The sequence below is a fragment of the Pipra filicauda genome, unplaced genomic scaffold (assembly GCF_003945595.2).
Source record: "Pipra filicauda isolate LSUMZ 115617 unplaced genomic scaffold, ASM394559v2 scaffold291_size933811_pilon, whole genome shotgun sequence".
NCBI lineage: Eukaryota > Metazoa > Chordata > Aves > Passeriformes > Pipridae > Pipra > Pipra filicauda.
Genome location: NW_024104411.1, coordinates 519,567 through 535,986, shown reverse-complemented (window position 1 = coordinate 535,986; position 16,420 = coordinate 519,567). Strand labels below are relative to the sequence as shown.

The 16,420-nt window shown below is 49.8% G+C and overlaps 1 protein-coding gene across 2 annotated transcripts; it reads right to left on the bottom strand.

Annotated features, from left to right (window-relative positions):
- Positions 1 to 697: 697 nt before the first annotated feature.
- On the bottom strand, positions 698 to 15,483 carry TCEA2 (transcription elongation factor A2). Of its 2 annotated transcripts, XM_027710611.1 has the most exons (10): positions 15,296 to 15,483; positions 12,603 to 12,665; positions 11,852 to 11,957; positions 10,669 to 10,759; positions 5,345 to 5,478; positions 4,889 to 4,945; positions 4,046 to 4,200; positions 3,553 to 3,699; positions 1,581 to 1,652; positions 698 to 1,001 (listed from the first exon to the last, which is right to left on the bottom strand). In XM_027710611.1, exons 1-10 carry the CDS (start codon positions 15,362 to 15,364, stop codon positions 993 to 995), a joined length of 903 nt encoding a protein of 300 aa, XP_027566412.1. In that variant the 5' UTR covers positions 15,365 to 15,483; the 3' UTR covers positions 698 to 992. The 2 variants fall into 2 exon arrangements, with proteins under 2 accessions (XP_027566412.1, XP_027566410.1); XM_027710609.1 differs by lacking the exon at positions 698 to 1,001 and having other exon boundaries at positions 1,536 to 1,652.
- Positions 15,484 to 16,420: the final 937 nt, after the last annotated feature.

Genomic DNA, 16,420 nt, shown 5'->3' with positions numbered 1-16,420 from the left:
CACAAATATGGGACTCCCTTTGATCACTCCCATGGCCCATGGATCCCCTCCACCTTCTTTACTAATGGCTTCTCCCTCCATCAAGATTAACTGTTCCCAGGATCCCAGCATGAGGGCTATGGGGAGCAGGCAGCCTTGGGGACCAGCCTTCTGGGAGGCAGCAGGAACATCAACAGGCTGCTGGACCCTCTCTGTAACTGCCCTGGCCTTCCCTGCTCCAAGCCTGAGCTGAGGGAGCTCTTGGCTACAAGGGTCTCCTTCCACAGACAGATGGAATCCCAGGAACAGCTTCCTCCCTGTCCTGCTTCCATAAATCGACAGTTTGGGGTGGGTTTTTTTGTGGCTGGTGTCACCTTGCGTTCAGTCTCTTCAGGCAGCACATTCTCATCTTTGCCGCAGGCAATGCTGTTGGCCTTTAAAGGCTTGAGATGCAAAATCAAGAGAATGCTGCCAAGATGGAAAGCAGCATCTGAGCTGTGTTCTGTCAACAGTACTGCCCACCCAGCCATGCCAGGGCTTGGCCCAGTGGTTGAGATTTGATGAGCTGACAGGAACAAGCCTTCATGCACTGAGGATGTACCTACAAGTCACATCTCACTTTCTGGTGCTCCAGTCAGTCCTCATCCACCTGGACACGGACCATCTGTCAAGCTCCCATGCAGTTCCACACCACAAAAGCAAAGTGCTGCACGCATGGTTGAAATAAAAAGTCAGAAACTGACAAAAATGTTTAATATTAGTTTTGAAGAGGAAGTGACCGTACTCGCTTAGATGAGAAAATAACGACTGGGTGTGTTTAGTGAGCTCTCCTGCCAACCTGTCAGCCCAGGGCTGTGGCTCTCCGTGAGGCCCCCAGGCCTCCCCGCTGCTGCTCTCTCAGCACGTGACAATGCAAACTCACTGGGACACAAAACACAATTGCCGTGGGAGCTGGCGCGTGGAGGCTGCGCGCGGGTCTGCGCTTGGCTGCCGCTCTCGGGCCATGGCACATGTCAGCAGAACTGCAAGAGAAGGGAGTTTAAACCCCGATTAGAAACCTCGCTGCCGAGGGGAGCTGTGGGTCGTGCTGCCTAGAAGAAGGTAAGGATCCAGGTGATGGGCTTGTTTCAGAAGCTGGCAAGGGCTCGGGGGTTCTCAGAAGCAGGGGCCAAAGGGAGCTCCCGTTTGAATCTCTCGGCTGTGGCTCTTTGGCACTTTGTAGTGGCACCATTTCTGCTCACCACTGACCAGGAGATTCCTGCTCACCCCTGAGCTCTGTGCACAGCATGGAACAGCAGTTTTGAAATCCTGAATGTCATCACCACCATCTCTCAGAGGGAGCGTGGAAAGCACTGTGAAGCTGATCGTGGAAGAAGGGATGTGATGAGGGAGCAGGGAATGTGGAAGTGAGACTTGACCCCAGCTGGTCTGCAGAGGTGGGATGAGCCCAGGAGCTCTTGCCTCTGTGCTGGGAGGGAAGATCACTCGCTAGAGCCAGCGAGAGTTTGGCAAACACCTCTGAGCAGCAGCCAAGTGCCTGCAGCAGGGTGGATGCAGCCCCCCAACACCCCTCAGTGCCAGTAATAGCCTTGGTGCGCTACCTTCCAGCGATTCCCACACTCGTTGCACACGACGAAGGTGGTCATGGGCTCATCGGAGCTGCGGGTCTGCACCTGGGGAGGACAGGAAAGAGGTGAGAGCCCAGCATTACACAGGCCCCTGGAGGGCACAGGGAGCTCCCCCCCTCCCTCTGGCCTCCAGGGATTCCTGCTGGGGTCACAAATTCCATGAGAGACCAAGGCTTGGAAGGGCAAAAGGAGCTTTCCTGTAAAACAAGTCTGGTTGTTGTGTTATACAGATACACCTGTACGTACATCATGACCCCTCTCCAGCCTGACACTACCTGAGTGATGTGTTTTGGGGCAGCAGATTTCCCTCTCACTCTCTCTGCTGCCCATTCCTTGTGGGTGGATCCGGAGATGGATGTACCCACAGCCAATCCCTTCCCAAACTGTCCCCCAGGAAGGGACATGGCCAGCAGCGAGATGACAAAACCCTCAGCCCCAAGCATGTGCTCCACAGTCACACATAAAAAAGCACTCAAGCCATTCCCATTTGCAGACCAGTCCTACATCCTGGCCTCACAGGAACACACTCTGGGTTACCAGGTTCTGCACATTTCCAGTCTGGTTTGTATTTGAGCCACTAAGGAACTCCGATATTTAACCCAGATGTGATTGCTGCCTCTGACTGGCTCTTGCCAGAAACACATACTTTACTAAAAATCAGATTTTCATGGCATTTGAAAACCACAAGGCAGATCTACACTGAAAACACTGGCATTCCTGCACAAGTCAAGCAGCAGAACTGTGCCAAGGGGTAATTATGGTGATCTTTGTGTGTACTTACCCAATATGCAAGAGTCACAGTATTTGCATGATGCAAATTAAGCATTCTTGCAAGCATGCTGAAAAGCTAAATTCTGTAATTCCCCCTCAACATTACCACCTGCCTTCCAACGTGCTCATAAACACCAGTTCATCTACTTGGGACTTACAGCATCTCATCACCCACTGGTGATTTCACTGGAAAACCGATAAAAATAGTGAAACCCTCCAGATATTTCTATTTAGAAGATAACTGTTGTCTCCTGCCCCAATCCCAAGCAGCTGGACTCCAGTCCACTACAGGTGGAGACAGTCCTGTGTGCTGGCACAGCCTGGAGTGCTTCCAGCTGACTTAGTGGGAGCACTGGCAGAGTGAGGCCTCTTGCCTGAGCCAGCCCATGGGATGCAAGGCTGCTGCTGAGCCAAGGGAAACTCCCAGGTCAGCTCCCTGGATCTCCTCTGTGTTTGCATGTCAAGTCCAAGCATACACAGGAGTTTCACTCGGCACTTGCACACGCAGTTCATGCACACTCACTCAGTAGCAATCTCGTGGCTGCTGGTGCATTTTTGGGTATCTGCACATTCTAAGCCACTGACTCGCAGCAAAGGCACATTTATCTCCTGATGCCTGGCACAAACATGGGAACTAAGAAGCACTGGTAATGCACAAGGCTTCCAGCAGCTGGCTGTAGAGAAGAAACATCCTCTGCTTTATGTATTCCTTTTGTTTCACCTGTTTCATGCTGCTTGATTTTAATGAAGTTGGGATTTGTCCAGCAGCAGGTTGTCTACATTCTTAATTTGCACTTTCAATACCATCAACATGTCTGCCTTGGTTTCTGCAGGCTACACTCCCCATTCCTTTCTCGTCTGAATCCCAGCATTCCCAGCACCTGCTTTTGATGTAGAGCACTGCTGTACTTTTGAAAAGCTTCCTTATGGCTGCACAACTCCTGCTCTTGTAAAGATGAGCCAAAAAGACTTACACAAGCTCCAAGGAAACATGTGCAAAAGCACATTTGAGAGAGCCTCAAGTGTACAAAAGGGCCCTGTCCACCAGTGGCAACATTTGTGCCTGCAGGGCCTGTCACAGAGCAGCACGAGCTCAGACAAGCTCGTGACCGTGACAGATCGTGTCCTGTGCAGAGGTCAGTGGTGTGCAGGCTGTAGGAGCAGGAAGACTAACCTGGGTGTAGGTGCAGTTCTTCTTCTTGCATTTCCCACAGGTGAAGAGGTCAGTCTGCGTCCCTCCTGTCTTGGCCATCTGATGTTCCCGGATTGCTTCTTTTGTCATGGCTTTCCTGATCTCTTTCAGCTCATTACTGGCCATTTCCTTTAAAAAAAAAAAAAAGGCAATAAAAAAATCACATCTGTCCAGTTTTACTACCACACCCACTACAGTGGAAGCAGCCAACAGGACAGGGTGGCCTGACAGAAGGGCATTAAGACACAAAGCCTTCATTCCTGGTTTCTGGTTCACACCCAGGCCCCAGTGATGACCTGAAGGCTCAACAGACTACTCTTCACACTCCAAACCCCACTGCTAGCTCGCTCCATGCACTCTGGCAGCAGCTACTGAGAAATCTGCAACCCTGGAAGCAGCCCAGCCCTTTGCCTCCAGCCAAACCTCAGGAAATTTTCCCTCCAAGAAGCAAACCCTGCTCCTCGGGCTTCCTCACCTCCGAGGTCATCACCGCGATCTGCTCGGGGGTAATGGCCCCACACAGCACGTTCTTTTTCAGCTCAGGATTTTTGGAGTCCTTCAGGTTGGAGATGCGGCTCCTCACCCGGTTCTTGTATTTCATGTCGGTGTTCTTGACGTCTTGGTAAATGCGTAAAGGGCAGTCAAGGAGTCTGCAATCAACCCAGAGGCCTCAAGCACTTCCCAGCCACCCATGAAGAGCAGGGGGTGTTACCCACTGGCAGGACACAGATGAAGGTGCTGGGACCCAACAGCTCCATCTGCTCTGGGAGGTCAGTGCTGGAGTTGAGCTGTTTTATGCCAGAGTCCAGGGGCTTCCAGTTTGGGCTTTTTCACTGTGCTGGAAATAGTTATGCTCAGGTTCTTCAACCTGCTCTTTCTCTCAAGCAAGGCAGCCACAAACCCCTTCACTGAGAGAGCCCAGCTGCACCTCCTACCCTACAGCCCCCAAAGGGAGCAAACTCCTGGCTTATCTCACAAGGACATGGAACTTGATCCTTATTGCTCCATCTTTTCCACTGCTTTTGCCTAAATGAGCACACTCTCCTTAACAAAGAGCACAGGGAAGTTGCATGTATTTGGAAACAGGAGAGAGATCACTGATGGGAAGGTCAAACTAGGGATTACAGTCCCTGAGCTCCCAGCACCGCACTGGTGGTTCCTTAGTGACCCAGGACTCAGCTAAGCAGAGCTGGAACCAGACCCAGAACCCTGACAAGTTGCAGCAGAACATTTACACAGATTCTTTTTCCTTTGAGCACACAGATTTCACTCCTGGAGGCATGCAGGCCCTCGAGGAAGGGCTGTACAGTAAGGATATACTCTTCAATCTGGGCTGCTATGTGCTCGCAGTCAGCGCCGATGGCGACGTAGTCATCTGTAAGACAGGAGAAACAGGAGCTTCACTTTACAGCAATCAGACAAGAACTAGAAAGTGAAGCAAATCCCTGCATCCCTGAAGATTAAACTTATAGCCAGACCATCCCCTGCTGCAGAGCAGAAGACCCCAGGTAACCCATGTTCTTAACACCCACTGCCTGACACGCTGTCGTGCCTCCAGCTCAAGCCAGATCCCTGTGCAAGTGTCTGAAAAAGCAGCCAGTTCAAAGAGGTGACCAGTGGCTAGACTGAGCTGCTGGCAATAATCCTTTGATAAGGCTGCTCCAGAATGGCATATTTTAGCTGAGCTGGCACTGACTTACATGCAGAAGTCTGTCAGAATGCTGCAGGAGCTGTGAAGCACTTCAGGCAATGCAGGGCTCCCCACAGCACTTACCATCAGCCTGCAGAGCTGCTGTCAGCATCTCTCTGCATTTGTTGCGGACGGCGTCGCACGTGATCGGTGCCGGAGGGAAGGTGGTGATTTTGGGGGTGGTCGGAGTCTTCGGAGGCTCCTGCCTTTTGTTGGAGCTAAAAGAAAAACTTCACCTGTCAGAATGTCTCAGTTCGGGCCACTGAGAGCAGAGAGGGGAGCAGAAGGTATGTGGCCAAGCATCCTGTTGATCACAATACAGAACCAGTCAGAGGAACACAGTGCAAAGAGCTTTGCCCCAAATCAGCACAGAGCACAACACAGCAGCCAACACCATGAGCTCTCCTGTGGACACTGCTGGCTACCAGCAGAGGTTTAGTCCATGAACAGCCCTGCCAACCATCTTGTGTTATTCAACATGTATCAGCTGCTGCACCACTGGCCATCAAGCAAAAATATTAGTGTTGGACACCACCAGTAACTCAAATACACTCAGACATCTGAGACCATCAGTGCTCTCTCAGTCTGGCAGTGTAGTGCAGACCCAGGGTACTTCTTTCCTCTGACTTTGCAGAGGTACACAAATGCTCTCAGCAGAAATCGAGCAGAAAGCACCACTAAAGTTAATCTCACTCTTTAGCACCAAGATTTGAGCAGCAGGAAAGAGAACAGCTAAACGAAAATGCACTCCAGCTCTCTGCAGCCAATAAGCAGTGCAGCATGCTGCCTTCTGAGGCAGAAATCAGAAGCCAACACCAGCCCCTCCAGAAGAAGGAGCTGCTGTGCTAGGGAAAAGAAAGAAAAAAAAAAGAAAATGCCTTCTTCAGCTCTGATATTTAAAAAAACAAACAACAAAGCATAACACATAAAAGGACCTTCCTTTTTCCTGTAAGCTGAGCAAGAATGATTACTCATCTCACAGAATAGCACCCCTACACAGCCACACACGGCTCACACAGGTGCTGGGCTAGCACAGAACTAAGAAATACTGCTTTGCTCTCAAAAATAACTTCATTTCCACTTGCAAGCAATCATGGGCACAGGCAAGGGAATGCAAACACCTGCCTGCTGGGGCTGATTCAGTCGGGTCACCTGCCAGGGGAGCTGGATGGAGACCTGCCTGCACAATTAGCACATGATGTGGGCAGGCTGAGTCACTGCTGCAGGGTCTGCCTGCAGAGAGGGAGCTTCACTGAGCAGCTCAGCTGGGTGTGCACCCATAAAGCCTAACATCTGCACAGGGAGTTAGTCAGCCCTGCAAATATTGCTGGTAAAAGATTTGGGCTATTATGATTCACAGATGATTTTCTAGAGCTTTGTTCTCCCCCTTAAATCTAAGCAGCAGAAGAGCAATTTTTCTTCAGTAGAGATTGCCCTAGCTTTGGTGACTGGGCTGTAAAATGCACTGTATTTACGGCCAATGCCTGGTAACATTAATACACTAAAGAGACAAAGGGGGAAAAAAGAGAAACCCTGATATTTCAGCCGTGCCAGGCTGGCAATATCTCCTTGAAGATCCAAGTGGCTTGACAATTTTTGTTAAGCTGGGTCACTACTGCCAGTTTGTTGCCATCAAAAATAAATCTGTTATGAACAAGCACTTCCACTACGCTGTCCTGGAAGGGATTAGTCAGCCCACAGAAAAACACTGCTAAGCTGGAAACCTTCTGATTTTGCTGCCACACAAACTGAGCCAGACAACTTCAGAGACTTATCCTGGGAGTTTCTGCAGCTAAGGTCATATCCAGTCTGGCTAAAATCCCACAGATTATCACTGGGGCTACTGGATTTCCGCAGTTCAGAACCTGGCCAGGCCCTTTCCAGAAGCATCCACCAGTGAACCTTCAGCAAATTGTTCAGGTCACCAAAGCAGAGGATTAATTTCTTGCTCAGATGAAGGAGATGCATTCCTAAGAGGAAGATTATACTGTGAGCTTATTGTGTTTCTCTTTGACCAGCAGCTGAATAAAACCATTTTTACCAGCTAGTTTTACTGGTCGGCACTGCAGGAGCCTATTAAAGAACAGATTTGTGTCCAAACAGCTCAAAACATTCAACAGTATTTACACAGCGAATGTTAGAAAAAGAAGAAACAACTTATCCTGTAAATAATCAATTAGATGATGATGATTTTCTCCCATTTGGGATGTAAAAATTGCCATCAGGTACTTTTGTGCTTAAGAAGCTACACACAGATCACAGGCAGCACCCATGGGGGTGTATACACTGAGCATACACAACTCAGGAATAACCCATCTGAAAATCACAGCTGCTCATGTTGCATAAAATAGTTTGGAAAAATGAGACTTCCCAAAGGACAAAGGGAAAAAAGCCTAGAAAACCTACCTACAATAAAAGGAAGGACTGAAGGAATTGAGGTGGTTTTTGGCAGGGAAAATTTAAAGGAGACAAGTCCTGAAATTCCTTACAAAATAAGATGGTAGGAAAAAAAGCCTCCATACTAGCTAAAGACAAAAGAACGTAAAAATGGTCTTAGCAGAGAGGTTTTGATTGAGAACAAGTTTCAATCTGTAAAGGTGAGTTATGAATTGGAAATACTGCCAAGGGCAGCTGTGGAAATGCTCTGAGGTTTTTTAGGGTTGTCAAAGAAGAGCTTAGAAAAAAGCTTGGACAGAGGCTGTGCTGTGCTGGGGAGGGGCAGCAGGAGAAGCTTCCCTGAGAGCTCTTCCAGATTTAAATTTTGTCTGTTTGTCAACAGACTAAGGACTCCCAGAGCAAAACACTGTGTGTGAACTCAGTGAACTCAGTGTGAACTCAGAACACTGACCTTCACCACATTCAGTCCTTAAAGCCAGGTCTCCAAACTAATACTTGCAGAGGTAATACTTGATTTTCAGGAAGGTTCTATCTGCAAATGCCATCGACTTAAATATTTAGATTTTTATTTCCTGGAGGTAGAAAAAAGCTAGTCAAGATGCATGGTAATCCCACTCCTGTTAGGTGATGAGGAGAGACACATTTGCCTACATACAGACATGTCATACATGCCCTAAGAGCTAAGCCCTCACAAATTAGATGAAACAGATTTCTCAGCCATTACAAAGACATAAAATTATTTATTAAGGTTTAGAGGTTAGTTTATAAATAGAATAGTTGGGAAGTAGAGCTCAAACACACCTAAAGACTTATTTCAGGAAATCCTTGTGGTTCACACTGTTCCTGTTGAACAGGAGAAAGAGCTTGTAAATCTATCCAGGCAACAAAAGTTTATGCATAAAAAAAAAAGGCTATGCTGGAACAAAATGGTGGCAAAGCAGCAGCCAGGGACTGCAAATGGAACTCAGGGCTGCACTGGAAGAAAATCCCACAGAAAAGCTAAATTCAGGTCACAGTTCCAAAACCTCCCAATAAAGGCAGTTTACAGAATCCTGGAAAAGAAAAAGCTCCTGCTGCCAGAGACAGAAACACTAGACACAGCCCATTAGCATGGACTACTCTAAGGGTCTGAAATTCTACAGCACAACAGAATATGCTTTGGATTAGAGCAAGGCAGCATCTAAATTCACAGGTGCCAGCTCCACGCTGGCTGGCTTAGAGCCTTCAGGTCTTGTAGTGATAGCTCCAGTGACTACAGAGGGATTTCTACATCTGTGCTCCAGAAAGCAAGTTTCAGGCCAAGAGCTGCTCAAGTATTTCTCCTTGACAGAAGAGAAAAGCCTGGCCAAAATCTATCAGAATAAATGGCTGAAATATCTGAATACAAACTGATCTCTTTGGTGTCTTGACTGCAGCCTCATCTGAACCAGCTATCACACACTGAGCAACCAGTCAGACTCCATCACAGCCTGTGCTTCAAAGAACAAAGACTCTTTGCTGCTAATAAATTACTATTTTTTTAAGGCAGACTAGTAGTTTATTTTGCAGGACTGGAGAATAAGCATTCCTGCCTCTGGAAATTGAGCCTGGCTCAACAGACTGACACCAGGAGTTGGCCGCTGCTCCTGGTCTGTGCTACACTAATCCATTGGCTTCTGTTCATCCTTCACAGCCAAGGGGGGGCTTTGCCATTCAGAAGATGGAGGCTGAATACATGTAAAAAGCATCGAGGATTAAAAAAACCCCAGAAAACTGCAGTATCTGCAGCACATCAAGGCACAGGGGAATATCAGCAGCACAAGCCAGAAAACTCCACTCCACACACCCCATGATACATGACAAAGCAAGGAGGCACTGGGGTTTTGCCTCTCTGCTATAGCCAGGATTTCTGAGTGAAATCACACACAGATTCACACAGATCTGGACAGCCCTCGCTCCCATGCTGCACTGCATCACTAAACTCCATTCTGGCCACAGAGTCTCCTCAGTGCTTTCACTGCAATACTCAGCAACTCCTTTTTCCCATTTTACAGAAGCGAGATAACAAAAGATACCAGTCAATTAAAGTCATGGAGCTCAGCATCAGCAGCCTCCTCCATCAACAGCTCTGTGTTGAGCTGCAAAGGCTCATCCAAAGTGCCAAGCCCTGAGAGAGCTCAGCAAAACAGAAAAAAGTCACAAGAAAGTGACCAACAAGGGCTGCAAACACAGAACATCCTGCAAAACAAAACAGCAGGACTATAGCCTGAATATTCTAAATCTTCTGTCAAACTTGGAAATTGGCTAAATCACTTAAGGGCCAAACCTATGAAGCACACACCCTTCTAGGATCTGAGGCTGAGAGAAGTCTCTGGAACAAAGCTTTAAAACCCATTTTCCCCCTCCCCTTTGATCACTGTCTCCACTCAGTGACTGCAGTCACAGGCAGTGGAAATAGGATGCAGCATTCAAGGCATGGCAAGGAGCAAAAGCCTCCAGCAGACCTGCCAGCTGGGGGGACATCAGCCTACAGGGAAAAGATGACTTCTGCTGGGATTTGTCGAGGACAAAGAAATGGCAGTTTTACTATAGTAACATATCAGTCAATCCCATCCATCACTTGAGACTGCAAAGGTCAAAAATAATCTTCATTCTAAGGAGTTCAAAGTTAGAAATAAGCAAAAATACATAAAAATGCAACATGAAAAAAGAACAGAGGAATGCTTTACTAATAGAGAAAAACAACACATAATCAAGAGTAAAAAAAAAAACAAACATAAAATAAGATGTGAATAAAATTTAAAAACTCACTAAAGCCACTGTATTTTGTAGATATATATTTCTGCATTACAGTTTATTGATAACATCACACAGATCAACCCTGAAAAAGAAACACTTCCAGTGTCTCTCATCAGGTATTTCACTACCCAAAACTCCCAACTCAGACATTTAAAAATACAAATTAAAGTAAGGTGCCTTGCGAAAATTTAAATTCTGTAACAGTGTCATCTTTGGTTAAGGGGAAGCATTACCTCTGGTCTCTTGAGTTACCAGTCTCCTTGGAGGAAGATGTTGGCAAGGACAGGTTTTTCTTTTTCTCCTCACCTTTTTCCTCAGAAGCATCTACATTTAAAAGAAGAGTAATGGGTTCAGAACTGGTCTTTGTGCTACAGCCCTGCATACACTCATCAGTGTTCTCACACTACCTCATGTTGGCCTAAGGCAAGTTATTATTCTCCAAAAAGGATCAGGAGAAAGAACACCTTTATGGCCTTCCCCGCTTTACAACAGATCCTTTTCTTGCCTCTAAGTAGAACCTAATTCAAACAAAAACTTTCCTCACCAAACTAGAGAGCCATCACCTTCCCTGCCTGGGAGATAAGCCTCCTCACAAGACATGCCTCATCACAAAAGTTCCTTTCAGAGACACACAGGCTGCTGAGCAGGGATCAGATCAAGTTCTCTCAAGCACCATTAAAAGCAGCATTTCCAGCCAGCACCTCCTGAAGGGCCAGTTCGGGCTGGTCCTTCTGGCAGCACAGTTTCTCCTGATTCCCAAGTGCTGCTGAAAGCCAACAGCACAACCCTGGAGAGGACTGTCATGGCACTGTAGAACAAGTTTGACCCAGAGGTAAACTGTCTGAGCCTAATAAACACCCAGCCTAATGTGGAGGTGACAGTCCAGCCAGGACAGGAAAGCAGTGCCTGTGAAGCTCATCCAGCCTAGCACGAAACAGGGAGCCCATCACTGTGAAAGCCTCCACAGCTGGAAACGGTCCATGTGAATTTATCTGCAAGGTGGTAAACTAAGGTCCTTCTCCAACTCATCAGCCAAAATGCATTCCAGCATTCCCCTTTCCAAACTGTTGCACAAGGCTGACTGCACACACTGTGTTAAGTGGGGTCGGAGGGTTCGGAGCACAGATATTGTTTCTACAAATAATGCTGCTAATTATTATATGGACAGGTACATGTTAATAGTCCTGAAGCTTTCAATGCTCTTCCAAGGATGAGCTGGCTAAACAGGAGCTAAATCCAGAGGGATGCATGGTAGGACACAAAATTTGAAAGACACGAGGGTGGAATTTAAAAAAGGCTGATTTGCTAGAATGTTTTATTCAGTTCAGTAGATAAGTTCTTCCAAGAAACCCAGCCTCCCACTGAAGCAAGCTCCTTCACAAGCTCAATCTGATAGAAACACGCTGATTTCCTTACCTAGAAGTTTCTTCCAAGATTTGATGAGGGATTTGGCAAGTGATATCACTTCTTCATCTGTGCTCTGCTTCCTCAGGGCATTTACAGACATCCCAATGCGGGTGGACTACAAGAGAACACTCAAATCAATCACTCCAGAACAGATTCGTTGTTTGTTTCTAACTGAAATCTGAAATACCCACGACCAAAGTCAAAGTGATGACCAAGATACGAGTATGCAAGGACTTGCAGAATGATTCTACAATCCTTACAACTTTGGAAGAGCAGGATGACACTCTCCAAACCTATAAGAAGAAACATCCAATCACCTGCAAATTGCTCCCCTACACACCTATAAGTGACATTCAAGCTTAGAGTGAAAAACTCCAAGATGCATCTTAACCTCCAATTCTTTTCATACCTCCCCAGTGTCTCCTGAATATTACCATTACAAAGATCTGAACTTCTCCCAGGACTGCCCTTTGTTTGCTACTTTTATCCAGTATCTCCTCTATTTGCAGCCTAAAAACAAGATTTGAGCAGTTACCCACATTTGTCTCATTACCTTTGCACAAGTTTCAAGCAGCACATGGTGACCCAGAGCTATTTAACTGCCAGTCCAAAACCCAAGTTCAGCACTATTTTATTGGATTTGATGTTTATTTTGATGCTTTGCATGAGGCAAGAAGTGTGAGGAAATCTATTATTCAGACAACATGTTGAACTCATCCAGATGCAGACTTCAGCTTTTCACCCTACCTGTGCGACTCACCTGCAGCAAATCCAAAGTCATGGGCATACTCTTCAGTTCTTTCAGTAAATCCATTGCACCTTCCTGGAGAGAAAAAGAGAAACGGAATGAGTGTCTCAGCTTTTAGTAAACAAATGCAATAGCTTGGGAACAGACCCAGAAAGCTGGATTCAAAGGGAAAAACACCAACAAGTGTTCCCTGGAACATCAGAAAGCTTCCTGCTGGGATTGCTGTTCTGGACAGACAGTACATCCTACAGCCTGAAAGCACCTGAATTATTGGAGTGGGCAAACGAGAAGAGGACTGGACTGCTACTGGTCTTTGCTGGTGCATGGTACAACTGCAGCATTAGTTTATTACCCTTACCTGGCAAGCTGAACATTTTTAACACCTGGGAAATACACTCTGAAGCAACACTGTCCCCTCAGCACAACCGCTTGGCTGGCAGGAGTAATCCTACTCTCAAACTCACTATTTTTGAGGCCCTGAGAAAAGATAATAACTCACAATAACAATTTAGCATAGTTGCAAGAACTTCAGTCACCCACCTAAATAAAGCTCAGAGCCAAAGCTAAAGTATCCTCTTTCTACAGCATGAAATTCCATGTAGCTGTTTCCCAGTTTTCATCTGAATACCCCACTCTGCTCAGGACAGGAGCTGATACCAGAAGCAAAGCCATCAAGCTGTGATGCTGAAGAGCTGGCCACTTGAAAATTGTTCTATGAAGTTTCCTTATATCGTCTCTGCACCCCAGAACCCAAGTCCAGAAAAAGAAAATCTCACTAGGAATCTGTAGATACCTAAAATTGGCAGTCACTCTGAGTCACTAGTGGTAGTCACTAGTCTCTCTCCAGCAGATCCCAGCCTGTCTCCATTCAGCTGGCTCTTTCCTCCCAACCCCCTTCCCTCAAACAAGGCTTCCAGTGTTCACATTTAGCAGCTCATTTACAACACAGACCACTCCAAGCTCAGTTGCAGCACAAGGCCTGCACAGCCCACGACTGAAGGGAAGCGAAGCCGCCTGCACTGACAGCCCTGTCCTCAGATCCCATCCTCCCTACGCAGAAGGGCCATTTCCCACTCACCCCAGGAAGTAATCCAGCTGCAATCCACCCTACAGAACAGATGCCAAAACCAAAGCAGAGTCAAAGCTTTCAGCGTGCACACAAGCAACTCACACCAGCACAAACCACACATTACCGTACCCAGAATGACCGACTTCCCCCTCAGGCAGTCTCACACCTTTCCGTTCCTCCAACAGACTCCATTACATCCAGCCCTGAACACACAAAGCAACCGAGTGATTGCTGTCTCCGTTATCAGAAATGGGGCCGCTTGGTACAATGGCAGCAAATGAGGATCCACGCAAAAACTAGGGCAACAAACGGGTACTCCAGGAAACCGTCCTGCAGGAAGAGTTCTCAGATTAGCCCACACACAACGAACACGCTGAGGGTTCAGCACCATCTCAAACCCCAGCCAGGAGGAAACGCTGCATAGCCCTCGTGTAAGAAGCTGCCTCTTCCCCAACGAAGCTGGAAGCAAATTCTGTAAAGCTGTTCCTTTCCTATTTCAACACTGGCGCTGAAAGCCTGCCACCAACAAAAACAGACATCCCAGGCTGTGCTTTAGCCCAAACACACTTCCCTGAGTTGTTACAGCAGTGACACAAGTGCAGCGCTCACCCGACCCACGACTGGCAGGGCCAGTCCAGCATCCAAAACTTCATGTGATATCAGCACCGAGTATCCCACCACACGAATACCACATTCCTCTAATCCCTTCTGCTCCTCGCCCATCACCTCCCACCCACCACAGCCCTCCCTGGCCCCAGAATCCCTCTCCCCCACCCCACAAACACAGATGTACAGACTACCTCAGTCACAAACCCTTGTCATCTTCTTGCCTTAGCACTTGCACGATTCTGCTTGTGCTCCCACGAGCACTGACATAGCCCATTAAGCAGGGAAATGCTGGCTACTGTCCCCCCAGGCGGTGACACCGGTCACAGCTCACCCTGTGAGACCCCCGGGTGCAGAGAGCAGCTTGGCCACCCTTCCACACTCCAGCGGCCACACGAGTGAGCAGAAGCGGTGCTGGCAAGGGACGGGGATGCAGGAGGCAAATCCATCAGCACTGGGGTTTTCCCTGAGGACACACTGGAGCCTCAGGATCCCCCAGGGCGGATCCCCCTTCCCAAGGGCTCCCAAAGGAACAGGAGAGGAGGGCTGAGGATGCTCCCCTGGAGGAGAACACCCTGCAGGCAGCACAGGGTGAGCCCCGGCGTGCTGAGATGTGGAGCAGGGAGTGAGTGAGGCCTGGGATGGGGGGCATAGTGTGGGGACAGGGGGTTCCCAGAGCACCATAAGGGGAACAAGGAGCTGCCCCCTCAGTTACGGACAGTGGGTGGCCCCCAGGCCTCGGCAATGGAAGGGGAAGGGAGAAGGAGAGCAGGTCTGGGGGAGGGATGCCCACCCTGATGGGGGTGAGCCTCTGCTCCAGCACGACAACGACGCGGGCGGCACTGAGAGAGAGGCCCCCAAATGGGGGCTAGGGAAGGGGAGGACCCTCACAGGCTGGGGGTCCCTACAGCATGGCAGCGAGGAGGGAGCCCCGCGGAGAAGAGGGAGCCGCGACCGCCAGACAGAGCCCGGTGCAGGGGGCGGCTCCTCACCCCAACCGGGCTGCGGGGGCCCGGCCGCCGCCACTCACCGCGTTCTTCTTGGCCACCATCTTGTCCAGGCGCCTGGCGATGCGCACGATCTCGTCCTCCCCGCCCATCGCGCCGCTGCCCGGGGCCGGGGCCGGGGCCGGACGGGGGTCCGGGCGGGGGGAGCTGCGGCCGCTGCCCGGTGCCCACCCGAGCTCCCGGTGCCGCAGTCGGGGCGGGCGCGCGCGGGGCACGAAGGGAGTTGTAGTCCTGGGGCGCCCGCCCCGCCCTCTGTCTGCCGCAGCGCCGCCCGGCGGCGGGACTACAGCTCCCAGCGCGCTCCGCGCCCGCGCCGCGCTGCCCCGCCCGGCCGCCGTGGGGCGCTGTGGGGGTGCGGTTCGCCCCGCGGAGGGGGCTCCGAGCCGGGCCGGGATTGAGCGACCCTCGGTCACCGCCCGCGGGGCCGTCCCGGGAAACAGCAGGAACAGCCTGTCCCAAACTGCTGGGGCGAGTCCAGAGGAGGCCACGGAGATGCTCCGAGGGCTGGAGCACCTCTGCTCTGGGGACAGGCTGGGAGCTGGGGCTGTTCAGCTTGGGGAAGAGAAGGCTCCAAGGAGACGTTAGAGCCCCTTCCGGTGCCTAAAGGGGCTCCAGGAGAGCCGGAGAGGGACTTTGGACAAGGGCAGGGAGTGACAGGGGAACGGCTTCACACTGACGGAGAGCAGGGTTAGATGGGATACTGGGGAGAAATTATTCTTCCCTGTGAGGGTGGTGAGGCCCTGGCACAGGTTGCCCAGAGAAGCTGTGGCTGCCCCGTCCCTGGAAGTGTTCAAGGCCAGGTTGGACGGGGCTTGGAGCAACCTGGTCTAGTGGAAGGTGTCCCTGCCCGTGTCAGGGGGGTGGGAATGGGTGGGCTTTAAGATCCCTTCCAACTCAAACCATGCTGAGATTCTGTGACTGTCATCCGTGGCTGCACTGAGCCCCTGGAGCAGCGCTGGCCCCGCTCTCCGGGTAAACCGAGGCGCTGGGCTGTGCCCCCCGCACGACCTCGGGGACTGACCACCAGTTACCAGCGGGGCTGGCGGGGTGACAAGGGGCCGGATGGTTTGGGGGGGCCCAGGCTGGACCCCCCTGTAGATGGCACTCGTACACTGTGCGAGGGCAGCGCATCCCCCGGGAGCTGCTGT

Bases quoted from the DNA above. Each gene is read 5' to 3' on its own strand.
- TCEA2 (XM_027710609.1), bottom strand. From the start codon at position 15,364: ATGGGCGGGGAGGACGAGATCGTGCGCATCGCCAGGCGCCTGGACAAG. The intron at 12,666-15,295 runs GTGAGTGGCGGC...TTTTCTCTCCAG, and splicing joins TGGTGGCCAAGAAGAACGCG to GAAGGTGCAATGGATTTACT. The intron at 10,760-11,851 runs GTAAGGAAATCA...TTTTAAATGTAG, and splicing joins ATCTTGGAAGAAACTTCTAG to ATGCTTCTGAGGAAAAAGGT.